Raw genomic sequence first — 15,192 nt, forward strand, 5'->3', positions numbered from 1 at the left:
CCGACACAACAACCTTCAAACATCCTCTGCTAAAACCAGGGGAACATCACAGTGTAGTACATTCAGCAGGAGATTGTTAGGGAATCCAAAGACAAACACCCCACATGCTGTGCCTCCCCCTTTCATACACAAGGATTATTCCATTGTTATTTAACACGGACCTCTGCAGAATTACACACATGACCTGACAGACACACAATCACTCAGAGAGAGTGGGAGCTGAGATTGACAGCGGACACCTTGCCTTTTTACGGAAGAGGACGATCACAGATTGAGAAATCGGCAGCGTATGTCCCTGCAAAATGGACTCTCTCTCTCTCTCTCTCTCTCTCTCTTTCTACCCCACTTGTGCTCAGCAACAAGCATGCACATGTGAAACGAGCGCCATCTCACCTGAACTGAGCTTATGAAATAGTTTCTGCAGGAAATAATTGGCCCCATTGGTGATGGAAGGCGATGGAAAGCATAAGGAAAGCAGCTGGGGAGAATGAAGGTGGAGTGATGGAGAATCCACAGGAGAGCCCGTCACTGGTGTACATTAATGTGCATGTGTTTGAGTCAGATAGGTATGAGATGATTTATGGCCTAACCTGTAGCACTGCAGTATAGAATTTGTTGTGAAGCCTTAGATAGTGCAAAGGGACTCTTGAACTCAAATGCTGTGTAACTGAATTATCTAAGCTGGATTACAGCACTTGCTGCTTTTTTTCTGTGGTTCCACAACTCAATAGCATTGACCTCCACTCTCTGTGGGCCAGTAATTAGTGAAACTGTGTGTTGCTCTTTGGCTTGTTCAGAGTTCTCCAGGGGATTTCTACTTACTATTATCGAGCATGGAAAGAGTGTTAAAAGCAGAAACGGGGCTTTGCATTCCAGGCACAGCAACAGTCGTGCACAATGGACCACCTTGATGAAAAGTAAAATCCATTCCTGCACTGGAACTAACACAAACAACTTCTGCACACGCTCATATCATTGCAAATTCACTCCCAGTCCTCCGATTTTTTTCTCGCCCTGTTCACACATTATGTTAGCGCTCTGCAAAACTTGCACTAAGATGGTATGATGAGTTGCACATTGTGTGGCTGAGAGTGCCGCTGAGAGAATTAAAGCAGTCGCCCACACGAGAGATTACAGTGACAAACGGTGACAGGCCCAAATTCTCACTCCCCCTGACACTCTTTACCTCATCCGTCTTTTTTTTATTCTACCCCTCACTCCCCCTGCTTCATCTATTTCCAAAATCTGTATTCAATTCTAGATGCTTTATTAGCATGATAGAAAATAATGTTATGTCGGAACAGCAAAATGGTGCTGACATTGTATTCATCCCTCTCACCCTCTTTCTCTTTTTTTTTTGCCTCTTTGAGAATTTGTTTTTTGATGTGATATATTTCTCTTCATTGCCATTGAGGCTTCTTGGTAATGAAAAAACATCTTAATGAATTAGGTTTAGCTTAAGATCATTAAATTAGCTTTCTTTCCCTCAGTGCCTCTCCATCTCTGTTGTATTGCATACACACAAGCTGCTTTACGTCTCTCTGGATGCCTGAGAGTCTGAGTCATGTCTTCCACTTGAGTCTGTCTGTCAGGATTCAGAAGGCAGTTTGTCTAACTTTGATACGGATGGTGCCTTAGGGTAATGACGGAGAGCCTAAATATCAAGGAAGGGGAGGGATGTTTTCTCGAGCTCATCCAAAAGACTAAGGCTTTACTGAACCGGGAAATCCTTCAATGCAAAAAATGAAAGCTCAGAAGTTCTTCACTTGCTCCTGGAAAAAGATTTTGTACAAAATTATAATCTCACCTGTTTGTGGTAAACGTTGCCCTAACATGTCTCAAAATAATCTAGGGAAATAAATCACAGTGATTTAAATACACAATAAAAGCAGCTGTTAAATGTGAAGAATGTTTATATGAATGGTGATTAAAATACAGGGAAATTCAACCCGGAGAGTGTGAATTCTTGCTTTGTGTTCTTTCCTGGATGGAAATACCGCATTGATGAATACCATAACTCGGGAAATGATAAGGATGTATTTTTAATTAAATTAAAGCAGAATTAGTTAAAGCTATGGTAGTGCTTTACCATAAAAACCTACATACATACATTTGTCTTTCAATTTCCATCTGGTGCATTTGGTTTGAAGCCTGGCTCCGAGGTGCCTTGCTGTCTGTCATGGTGTTCAGTATATATGTTGGCATTGATCCTATGATCCCACAGCACACACACAGGCACACACAGCGCACACACTGTGACGTCTGACTCCTACGTTGCGGTGGAGAACGTCACCAAGAGGTTTCTGCTCTATTCTGCCTTCACTTGCCATTATTCACACTCCCCTGTTTCCCTATTCAGCGCTTCACGTTGCACACACGGATGGCACAGACGCTCTGTGGGTGGAGGGACTAGTGAGTGGGAGGCAACCAGCACAGCCATAATGAGGAGGGAAACGGTTAGAGGTATGCCTGGATAGGGAGGAAGTGGGCCCCGGTAGTTTGTCCAGAGTCTCATAGGAAGGCCTTCAAGGGAGAGATTCATCTTCCATGTGATCAAAAGCAGGTTGAGCATTTAAACAGTAAAGTGACTGAGACACAACCATTCACTATCCATCATGTGTTCAGCTGCATCTCAACATTCTATTTTTTAAGTCTTCATTTAAAAAACGGTGTCGTACATGATACCAAATAAGCAGCCACAGCAAGAGAGCTTCTTAGTTTTTAGTTTTACATTACCAGACATCAGGCAGAGGGTAATTTAGAGTTCTTTTGAGGTGCTCATGTTGCATCTTCACAAACATACACTATACTCTCCAGAGATGAAAACGGCATTAGTTTTTCTCCTTGTGTTTTATTTCAGGACACACAGCAGACTAGAAAGTAAAGCTAAGAAATTGAAATGTGTATTTGAATTAGAGATGACGTAACAGCCAAGATTCATCAATCTCAAGTTGTCAAAGAGGCCAAAGCTTTGTCGGTGGCCCAACCAGCATAATCGTTGATTTAGGTAAACCTGTCCTGGTGGGCTGAAGCTCCTGTGCTAGTTAGGGGAGTTGAAGATGTTTTATCCTAAATTTGCAGCATGTTACTTTGCATGTAAACTGTAAAAGGGTGTTTTGTTTTGATTGTCGCCAACTTGACAGCTTTATTTTTAAAGTCCCACCGGATCATGTAAGAATTATTTAAAGAATTATTGTTTATGTTCTTACATCATGTAATGTAATCTTGCAGTGTAAAAACAACCTGAGAGCTCATCTTGAGTAACAATGACAAGAGACAGAGTGTGAGGTGGCGGACAGCTGCCCGTGCAGAGGACGCTGATCGACTTGTCCCACAGCCTGTCCCGTCCCCAGCAGCTTCATGCTCTCATCGGGGGGAGTGTTTGACCCAGCCCCGAGCAGAAAGTGTCGCCACAAGAAAGGGGGTGAGGAAAGGATCGCAAAAATACCCCAACAATAATGAGGCAACAGCTGAAAAGAGAAGAAACCAGCAGTCAAGCCAGAAGCACTGAAACACCATCACACATAAACAGAGATACTGACCTCTTTACCGGGAAAGACCCGAGGAGATGTGGAAAAATGGTTTAGGGAGTGCAACTCGAGCATGGCCAATCAAGAGAAACAGGAAATCTGTGTGTAGTAAATACTGAGGAAGAGTTACTTTGAAATGGTTCAAAGAATTATAAGGAAATGTGTATTTTCTGTAAGTAAAGAAATGAATGTTTTTTAAACTTTTTTGTTCCTTTTCATCCTTTATGTATGCATGTAACTATAAAAAATGATACATCCTGAGGCTAACCAGTTTTTATGATTTTTAAATGCAATAAGGTTTTAATGATGTGTTTAACAGGCAGACTTAGCCTATATGGTTTTTCTAAAGAGGTTACAGCGTACTGTTCTGCCAGGCTGTCCGGATAATTGTAGCAGCATGTTAATGAGACATAAGATTACCCTCACTCCTTGACCCTCTGTGGCTACAGCGCTTCCCTTGAGACTGCCTGGAAAAAATCAAAACCTGAACAGATCTCCCCCTCCTGCACTTGCTCAGTCTGTTGTCTGTTGTTTTTTTTTTTCAGAGCCCTCGACACTAAACTCAAGAACTCCCTGGAAAGTGTAAATGTCTATGTGGTGGATTTTTCAAATAGCAGAGGAGTGAACAAGAGGAGACCAGCTGTCTTTTTGGAATAGGCTACAATCTTAGCTGTAGTTATCTACCTCAGAAGGCAAAAATAACATATTAGTAAAGAGCAAAGAGCGTGATATTTGGGATTAAAAGTGGCTATGGACTCCAGATGTATATCCTTGAACAATCACTATGATGAATTTTGGGCAGATTCATGTGTTTTAGATATTTGAGTCTGTCTTCCTCTTATGTGAAGTGACAAGTTCTTTTCACTCTTAAGTAACCTCTGAGAAAGACCAAGACTTGTATTATCCCTCCAGCTGAACAAACATAAACCTTTTTACCCTTTCAGTCTTGGCAAGGGTACATACATCACCATGAGTCTGTGGGTTTTGGCTGAAGCCTTTTTAACAATTGCATACAAGTATTTTTCAAAATGTTCTTTTAAAGTTTCCCGGACCTGTACATTTTTTTAGGATGAATCTTCTTCATATCTTTTTCTAAATTACAAATGAGTCAGGAGGGCCTTTTTCTGGGAATGTTAGAAGCTTGAATCACACACCAAGGCCCTGTTCTTCACCAAAGACCCAATATTTTGTGTAAGAACGCTTCAAGAAAGGGGAGGTATTGATAGAGAGTACAGTATACATTTTTTCAAAACTGATCTTAGGGTGGCCCATACGGAATTTTTATCCACATTTAAAGATAAATCCAATCTCTATTTTTTAATGCTAAAGAATTACAAGATTTGGAAAAATCATGACAATGAGTGGTCTGAGTATGATACAAGATAGAGGTCATACAACAAGGGCAAAACCAGTGAGCGATGATGGTGTCATCTTTCCTTATTTGCATCAAGTGGTGGTCATCAATTGTGATGAGGTGCCAGTCGTCATCTGCCTTTGACCGTCATGTGGAAGATGGATGGCCCTGAGGGGTATTACTGTGACTGGAGTGGCACCTTATTCTGAGGGGATTCATCACACCAGCACAGGCAGTCACTGTCTAAGAGGAAATACATACTTACACCTTTGTAGCCCTCTGCTGTCCTTTTGTTCCCCCTTCAAACTAAATACAATAGACATTGAACTACGAAGCAAACTTACTTGAGGTGGCTGTAGTTATTTTAAGTTATACAGTTGTGTTGCATTTGATCAAACATAATCATTGACATGTGGTTGATAACATGTTTTAAAATCATTTCGAAATACAATTAGTTTTTCCCCCAGCCAATGCCAGCAAGCAAGTTAGTCGGGAGTGGATACAATTTAGGGATTGGACGATTTAAACCGCCAAATATTATGGTTTGTGGACGTAGCGGCAAAGAAGATAAAATTATCAAAGTAAGGCAAATTCCCAAACAAGGACGAACCTTGTGTTGGATTTTACATGTGGACACGGAGTTGGCCTGCTTTCTGTTGGACAGGCAGGTGCCCAAACACTTCACTTATGCTAGTGTGCGGTAGCTTGCAGTTTAAGTACAAGAAGTAAAAGTTCACACCACGTCCTGCAGTGAGTGTGCCCTTCTGGGGGCAATGAGCCTAAGTTGTGTTTACAAGCTGCAACGCGCAATGTTACTGACTTTAACCAGCCCCTCTGCATTTAGACCATCTAACCAACCACAGTCTGGTATGAAACTAGAGCAGCACTGTTGGTCTACTTTTTGACTGAAGGGCTCACAACTAGAACACGTTACATCAGCTCTGTCATGGCAGGTTGTTTGTGGTGCCACTGTTTTACTACTTTCTTTGCATTTATTAGATACATGTAAGCCAATTTAAAATTCCTCAACTTCTTTTGAGAGATTAAACCATTGTGACTTTAACGAAAGTTAAAAATGACTCAAGTTTTGTACCTGTCATCACAGTAAGCAGAGCTGAAGAGAAACACACCACATACAGCATGCATTCCAGTTTATTATAAATTATCTTAAGGGAAAACCTAAGAAGATACTATGCCTTCACATCAGGTTAAGCAATTTAAAATATGGACAGCATATTTACACAAGGAGATGCATATTTTAAATACCCATGTAATTTTTAGGAGGATGAGCTATACGTTAAAATCATTGTTTACCACATAACAGATAGATGCCAAAGAAGACCCTCTATAATGAATATTCATCACTGTCCCATTTCTGGGAAGACAGGCCCAATATTTTTTAATGAAAACATTTTTAGTACCTTAACACAGTTAACTGATGTAAATGGTGTGTCATGTCCATCTTACCTTTCATCAGCATCCCAGCCTGTGTTTGGATTTCGGGTTATACTTTAAGAAGCTCATTTATGTAGGTCTAGCTGCTCAGTGATGAAAGGGAACCTCTTTCATTTGTCTGCTTTCTACATTTCTGTTAAAAAAAACTGTAGTATTCACATTTGTTTCCTGAGTTCAGATACAAAGTAAACTTTTTTATAACCAACTCTCCTCTCTTTCTTTTTCCAGGATGGTTCCAAACAGAGGCAGGTGAGGAAGAAAACGGTGTCCTTCAGCTCAATGCCGAGTGATCGCAAGATCAACAGCACAGCTGCTTGCATGGCGTTCATGATGGAGGGTTGTGAGATGAAGAAGGTGCGCTCCAACTCCCGCATGTACAACCGCTACTTCCTGCTGGATCCAGACATGCACTGGCTCCGTTGGGAGCCATCCAAAAAGGATTCTGAGAAAGCTAAGCTGGAGATCAAGGGCATCAAGGAGGTTCGTTTGGGAAAGAAAACTCCAGTTCTGCGCAGCAACGGTCTCTCAGATCAGTTCCCTGATGAATGCGCCTTCTCAATCATCTATGGGGATAACTATGAATCCTTAGATTTGGTAGCCAGTACAGCTGATGTTGTCAGCACCTGGGTGATGGGCTTGAGGTATCTAGTGTCTTATGGCCGGCACACCGTAGACATGGTGGAACCTAGCCAACCAAGTCTACGAACATCTTGGATTGGCTCAGTGTTTGAGTTAGCAGATATGGAAAAGGAAGGACACATAGACCTGTTCAGGGCCACCCAGATTATCAAGGGGCTTAACCCTGGAATGAAAGAGTCCAGAATAGAGCTGAAGTTCAAGGAGCTCCAGAAAGCTAAAGACCAATATGGAGAGGCAATTAACATGGACACCTTTGTGGAGGCCTACTGTGAGCTCTGCACAAGACCAGAGATTTTCTTCCTACTAGTACAGTTTTCCAGTAACAAAGAGTATCTGGACAGTAAAGATCTGATGCTATTCGTAGAGGTTGAGCAGGGTGTGGAAGGTGTGACGGAAGAAATGTGCAGGGATATCGTCCAGAAATTTGAGCCATCAGCAGAAGGCAGGGACAGAGGCTACCTCTCCATTGATGGCTTCACTCACTACCTCCTCTCCTCTGAATGCCATATCTTTGACCCACAGCACAAACGTGTGTGCCAAGATATGAATCAGCCTCTGTCCCACTACTACATAAACTCATCACATAATGCCTCCCTTCTGGAGGACCATTTCTGGGGCTCATCAGACATCAGCAGCTACATCAGAGCTTTAAGGATGGGCTGCCGCAGCATTGAAGTGATTGTATGGGATGGCCCTGATAATGAACCAGTGGTGTATGTAGGTAGTTCAGTAGCTTCACATCTAGCTTTCTCGAAAGTCCTGGACATAATAAACCAATATGCTTTTGAGAGCTCTGAGTATCCCCTGATTCTGTGCTTAGTGACCCACTGTTGCATCCCCCAGCAGAGGGTCATGGCACAGCACATGAAGAAGATTCTTGGGGACAAGCTATTTGTTGAACCCCCCAACAAAGAGGACAGCTACCTACCCTCCCCTGAGAAACTCAAAGGTAAAATCCTCCTCAAGGGTAAAAGGCTGCCGCCTAGCTGCACTGACGCAGAGGGGGATGTCACAGATGAGGAGGAGGGTCTTGAAATGTCCAGAAGAGTGGGAGCTGATGATAAGGACCAATTAAATGGCTTAGGCTACAAGAGACTGAGACTGTGTAGAGAGCTCTCTGATCTTGTATCTCTCTGCAAGTCAGTCCAGTTTAGAGACTTTGAGGTCTCTAAAAGGGACCAGAAATACTGGGAGATCTGCTCATTCAATGAGGTAGATGCAAACAGGTTTGCCAATGAGTTCCCTGAGGAGTTCGTCTGTTATAACAAGCGTTTTCTCTCAAGGGTATATCCAACACCTATGAGAATTGATGCCAGCAACATGAACCCCCAGGATTTCTGGAAGTGTGGCTGCCAGATTGTGGCAATGAACTACCAGACACCAGGCCTGATGATGGACCTCAATCTGGGCTGGTTCAGGCAGAATGGCAACTGCGGATATGTTTTGAGGCCAGCCATCATGAGGGAGGAAGTGTCCTACTTCAGTGCCAATGCTCGGGACTCTCTACCAGGGGTGTCTGCCCAGCTTCTTCATATCAAGGTCATCAGTGGGCAGAATCTACCCAAACCACGCGGCTCTGCTGCCAAGGGTGATGTTGTGGAGCCCTACATATATGTGGAGATCCACGGCATCCCTGCTGACTGTGCAGAGCAAAGAACCAAGACTGTGTCTCAGAATGGTGACAATCCTATTTTTGATGAGAGTTTTGAATTCCAGATCAATTTACCAGAACTTGCAGTACTGCGCTTTGTGGTTCTGGATGACGACTACATTGGAGACGAGTTCATCGGCCAGTACACCATTCCATTTGAGTGCCTACAGCCAGGTTATAGACATGTTCCCCTGCAATCTCTTACAGGGGAGTTTCTACCCAACACCACCCTGTTTGTCCATGTAGCCATCACCAACAGGCGGGGTGGAGGAAAGGCACATAAGAGGGGTCTGTCCGTAAGGAAGGGTAGAAAGGCACGGGAGTACACCACAACCAAGACCACAGGGATTAAGGTAGTGGACGAGCTCTTTAGAGCATCCACACAGCCCCTCAGGGAGGCAACGGACCTCAGAGAAAATGTACAGGTAAGAGACTACATGCTTTATTTATTTATAGAAAATCTCAAAATCATTAAAAATGTGAGTCACCCAACAAACAAAAAAAGCAAAACAACAAGTTAAACTGGATTCAAACTCATGACAATCTTCAGACTGGTCCGTCGCTCTCCACTGTCTATTATTATCATCCCTCCCTCCTGTTTAAAACTGGACGTATATCAACCTGCTTGTTAAAAACACACAAACCACAGAGTGCTGTATTGATGATTTTTGTAAGAATAATAAAATGGGTTGGAATTGTCTATGCCTAGATGGCATTTCATCGACCACTACAAAATGATGCTACAATCATCATTTTTGTCAACCTTAAACTGATCAAAATTATAATGATATCACTATGTCATATAAATGTTACCATGTCATGATTAAATTAACAAATCATCTTAATTTTCAAACAAAATTGTTCATGACACGTTGATGTTTTGATCATATTTTTGCCAGTTGAGGGTTGATGAAAATGGGGCTAGAATGGACCGACCCAGTTTCACCCTTTTTAAACGAATTTCAACATTGAAATTGGGGTTAGTGCTCACTGGGAAATAGTGCCCATCTGTCCTCAGCAACATTTGGAGCAATACTTTTTTTTTTTTAGCTTTACTGGAGGCATGTATACTTTCAAATTCAGCATATTAACATATTTGTTAGATGTTTTTTAGGTTGCCTGTCAGTCCCTTCTATACTTTTGGAATAGAAAAATATTCTTAAGTAAGCCTGCTGCCATAACAACTGATTCTATGATCAAACCATCAAAGCTCCAAAATGCATCTGTTACTAACAGTGATAATTCAAGTGAAACAAATATCAGCTTATCATACTTCATATAAAATATAAAAAATATAATAAGGTTAAATATTAAGAAAAAAATGTTTCTTGATGTAATTGGATCCTCTTCAAAACTAAAAAGTTTAGAATGAAAAGCTTTAGTTTTACAGGCAGATAATCCTGTTCTGTGTAATAGGAGAGCACTAATTGCTTCAGTGACTCCAAAGTGTGGAAGGGTTTCACTTGCTGTTGTGGATAGAGGCTTGTATGTCGCTAATTGTGCTCTATTAATGTTGCAGAAGAGAACCGCAATAATGTGACATTGCTGTACAATTATGAGCTTTATGAATAGCGTTATCATTAATGAGGGACAAGTATACTGCCCAGGGGAGCGAACCGGGTTGCCAGGCACTTAGTGCACAACTTAAAAACTCCCCTGCATGAGCAAATGAAGATGATAACAGCAGTGTGTATTTGGCTGATGAGCTGGAGCAGAAGCCTTTCAGTGCATTCATCATTTTGTTTGCAATGACTGAAGGGTGTGACACAAAGCTTGTCTCATTTGCTCAGTCTACCAATTATAACAGGGGGAGAGACAATGAGCCTTTTATATGTCATGTGTCATGCTTTGGTGTGCAACACACACATAGGCTGAAATATACACATGCACAAACAGGATCCTATGGACATGCACTAATGGTGAGATGTCAGAGTGGGGGAGCTGCCCACGGCGGGTGCTTCTGGGCTGATGGTGTGGGGGGGGGGGGGGGGGGTCAGTGCCTTGCTCAAGGGCACCTCTGCAGTGCTCAGGAAGTGATATGGCACCTCTCCAGCTACCAGATCAACTTCCAGATTTGGTCCACACCTGGACTTGAGCCGGCGACCCTCCGGTTCCCAGCCCAAATCCCTACAGACTGAGCTACTGCCGCCCCAGAGTGAGAGACAGGCTCTTGTCTCCTGGGATGGCTTATAGATCATACATGATAACATTACTTTGAACCTTGAACACAACTCCATCAACAGTGCGTCCTTAATTAAGAGAAAAGTTAGTAGAAGTACCGATTAAAAATGTGTGTAAAGAAATTCATTTTTTTCTTTAGTGCTGAAAATGTATTTGAAAATCAAGTAACCAGTGGCATTGGTTATTTGACTTACTTTAATACTTTCAACAGCCTTCTTATAGCATAAAGATAATAGTTTATTCAATTTTTTTAAAGCAGTAATTTAGCTAGAATTAATGATTTCCATTTGTTATTTTTTGAACACAGATGCAAATGATTTTTATGATGACCTTTTCTTTATTTCTGCATTTCCGCCTTAACCCGATAAAAGACATTACCGGTAAGTTAGTTAGACGCTAGTAGGCTCCTCAAGAAGCTGATGGAGAACACGCCTTTCTACAGTTCACTGCATTTGTCCAGCTCATAAATACCACTGACTGTCAATCTGGCTTCAGTAAGCACTAACCACAGTCTAATGGCACAGCAAACAGAAGACCTGACTACACAAGTGGAGAATGTGATTAGAAATCCAGTGTCATGCAGTCATATTGTCTATTGTGGACATGAGCACAAAAGAGGACAAAATGTAATCTCCAAGAAATCAAAATAGACATCATTATGTTTGTGTGCTAGTGGTGAAACTGACCCTATCATTTTAGAGTTGTATTAGGAAATGATTGCCTGAATTGGATGAGATTAAGGTAATTTCAGGGAAAACATTGGAAATGAAAAACCAGCAGTAACTGAAGAATCCCAACAAAAGTGATATCTCACTATCCAAAATATTAAGATATGTTTCAGTTAGGCATGAGACACAGGAATCATTTTAAAGAAAAGGTGGGTTTTTATTTTACCCAAAAAAAGAAAGCCAAGTTTACAAACCAAATTATAAGAACTAGGCCTATAAAAGAGGTCAACTTGATATAACTTTAAATCAACAAGATGAAAGCTAAGGTATGAACCAAAATAAAAACACCCAAACACAATGAGACAAAAGGGAACTTGTATAGTGGTTTTGCCAAACCAAATCAAACACAAGGGGTAGACTAAATGGACGTCAAATAAACTAAATACAAGGAACACAGAACTAATAACAAATCCAAACTAAGTGTGTAAGCTGTTTGTGTTTGACTGCAAAATAAACATGGTGGTGAACAACTGAGGAAGTGAAATGAACTAATAAAAGTGGTGACAAGTGGATACCTTCATGTTTTGGTCTGTCCTGGAGTCAGTAGTGGAACATTTCTGGAGCAGGACATGAAATAAAGCTCACCGTAAAGGCAGCCCTGGAAACCTGATACGGACACAGCAAGCACATCATAACTTTTTAAAAATCCAATCAGCAAACTTAACTTGAAAAAAGTCACTGGCATGCAAAATGTCGCAGCTGACTCTTATCCGCTCTTTAGCTTGGAATCATCTCGTATTAGTCCTATAATAAACGATTAGATGTTACTCGTTGTCTTTGAACCTGATCAAACGACACCAGTGCCACGCTGCTCCCCATACCCTGATACCCTCAGGTTTGAAATGTAAATTCTTCTGTTTGAAACGAGGAGATAAAAGTTGATGAAACGAATGAAAGAGGTGAAGAAAAGAGGGAGGCTTTTAAAAGGGTAAATGAAAGTGTTTTTAGATAATGGTCTCTGCCTTTTTAAATGTAAAACAATGGACTGTTGAGAGTGCTTTATAGAGGCCCACTGTGTGGAGTCCGGCGCCTCGGATGTTGGGGAAATGATGGAGGGCAGAAACAAGGCCTGTGCCAATAACTCACAAGGCAACAAGCAGACCAGTTCTGAAATCTTTGCTACCATTGACTTTAAGCCGAAGAAGTTTAAAAGTTAACAAGAAAAGTAAATGTCTTTTTTGAATCAGACTCTTAACAAGATATCGAGGCATACATTTGATACAGAAAGCAGTGGGCACAAAAACACACACACACGCACACACACTTCTGATGTCCCCATGAAAAATATGATTTCACATCTCTTGGACTCCTTTTAAAGGCCTGTTTTATCCTGAAACAGCATTGCTTCCAGGTGGTCTGTTTTAAATGATAACAAAAAGTCTGTGGGAAACTTGAATGCAGTCCTTTCCGGAGTGCTGCTGCCCATGAACCTTATAAAGTGTTGATGGAGCCTGCAAAGAGCTGCCAGCCTGGAGTTGCTTTTTATTTGCTGGAAAGCACGAGTGCCATCATAGGCACATTTACCAGCACTCAATACTGCAGCCAGAGAGGAAAGGAGAGAGATCCATTGATAGAAGCAGAAAGAGAAAGAGGGGGGGGGGGGGGGGGGGGGGGGGGGGCAAACAGAAACAAAAGCAGTGTTGTAATCGGACACAGAGCCCTCATTTGGGGAATGTTGGAAAGGGAGTAAAGTGGGGGAAGGGAGTAATTAAAAACATGAGCCTTTCATTGTTTTTGTTTTTTTTGCCTGCAAACATTATCGCTTTTATTGCACACCAGTTATCAAAAAGTGTTTGTGCATATGGTCATGCACACATATAGAATTAAAGCATATTGATTGAAATAATTCAAATCACATGGAGTCCACACACACATACACAAGATTTAATCCTTGGCCCTAGAGATGTCCCACGTCCACCTTTGTGTTAATCCATTACTGTGCTCAGTGGCACAAGAGGTGTTAACTGTAGCTCTGCATACAGATTCAGCTACAAATACCAACTTTGTCCCCCGGCCACCCACTCCATCTGCAGGAAGGTCGGACTCGGGGGGCCCGCAGTGACTGCACATCCTCTGCTGTAGTGGTTGTTGGGGAGGATTTTATTTTTGAACACCTGGAGGTCCAGCCAAGGGAGGCAGCTTGTTCCCACTCTGCAGCATGCAGAGCTTGTGGACAGATTCCCAAATACCAACACAGCATGGCTTACTCTCTTCATGTTTTTTTTTTATTCAGCCTCTAGTTTTTCCTCCATCTATTATTCTTTCACACATGTGTGCACACTTGTGTTTCCTCAACCCTTCTCATCGTTTCAACAACCCTTTTTCACTGTCCCTTTCTCTTCTCTTACCCTGCTCCGTTCTTGCTATTTTTTTTTAACACAACATTTAGGTCTGCCCTGGTTCCAGTATTCTCATGCTGTTGGACCTGTGGGTAGACGTAGTACCATCATTTTTTTTTTTTTACAATTGTTTCCCTAATGCTTGATTACATTTGGAGGCATGCTCAAGGACACTTGAGAGGAAAGGGAAAGGAGGAGCTCAAGGTTCAAACCACTAACATTGGGATTGATGGAAGACCAGCTCTTCCAATTGCGCTACAGCTTCCGATGGTGAAAAATAGATTTGTTATCAGTATTGTAATAAGTAATAATCAGGACATCTTAAAACTGAGAATTCTAAATGTATCTAGTAGCAGAGAGCAAAAAACATACAGTGGTCCATGTTGAAATGGGAACGATTACTTCATATTTCATAGATTTGAGATGGATATTTTCAGTGAGGACAGAAAGAAAAAGGAGATTAATGCAAAGATAATACAGTACAGAAAAAAAAGGTGAGAAAGCAGTCTGACGTTATGGGAAACAGATTATTTATTGACGCCAAGACAAACATTCAACGTAATCTTAACACCAGTATCATGATCCCTCTCAGTAAATCTCCACACTGAAGGTCATCTAATAAAAAAGGGCGGCAACATTTGCCATTCCATTAGCCCAACAAAAACATTACATAATGGGTCGTGAAGGAAGCTGGGTAGGTTTTTTTGTTCAGATGAATTGAAACAGAAACATGCTGCGGTAGTGACACCACATTGAGAACATTCACATGTATACTGTACTTGATACTGGAATATTTTATGCTAACATGTAATTGATTCTGCCCTCTGGAGCAACTCTAACTGCTTTAACATGGATTAGGTTTAAAAAATTAAAAAAATGCAAACACAGTGGGTTCTTTTTATCCACCTCTTCATACACGTGTCTTTTTCTTGTGCATATCTTTACCCAGAATGCCATGGTGTCCTTCAAGGAGCTGTGTGGCCTGACTCCGGCAGCCAACATGAAGCAGTGTATCCTGACCGTGTCAACCTGGCTGATGAACAGCGAGCGGTCCCTGAAGGTAACAGTGGACCTGAGCGAGACCTACCCCACTATGGAAGCTCAGGGTCCAGTGCCTGAGTTGCTGCGCAAAGTGCTCAACGCCTATGATATGGTAAATAACAACAATGCACTCACATGACAAAGACTCCCAGCATGCAATACTGTCGGGATATATTTCTGCTGCTGCTGTGAAATAAAATGCGAACATCTGTTGGACAAATGTGTTCTGCAGAAATTCCTTTTTAACAAACAATATCATAATAATTTAGTTCAC

The 15,192-nt window shown here is 41.7% G+C and overlaps 1 protein-coding gene across 1 annotated transcript in view; it reads left to right on the plus strand.

Moving 5' to 3' along the window:
• plcl5 (phospholipase C like 5) overlaps positions 1-15,192 on the plus strand; it is a 61,134-nt gene that overhangs the window by 27,144 nt on the left and 18,798 nt on the right. The window contains exons 2-3 of the mRNA XM_061027044.1: positions 6,568-9,054; positions 14,827-15,030. Coding sequence (XP_060883027.1) covers positions 6,568-9,054; positions 14,827-15,030 — 2,691 coding nt within the window. The remainder of the gene's footprint in view (positions 1-6,567; positions 9,055-14,826; positions 15,031-15,192) is intronic.

The sequence above is a fragment of the Labrus mixtus genome, chromosome 20 (assembly GCF_963584025.1).
Source record: "Labrus mixtus chromosome 20, fLabMix1.1, whole genome shotgun sequence".
Classification (NCBI taxonomy): Eukaryota; Metazoa; Chordata; class Actinopteri; order Labriformes; family Labridae; genus Labrus; species Labrus mixtus.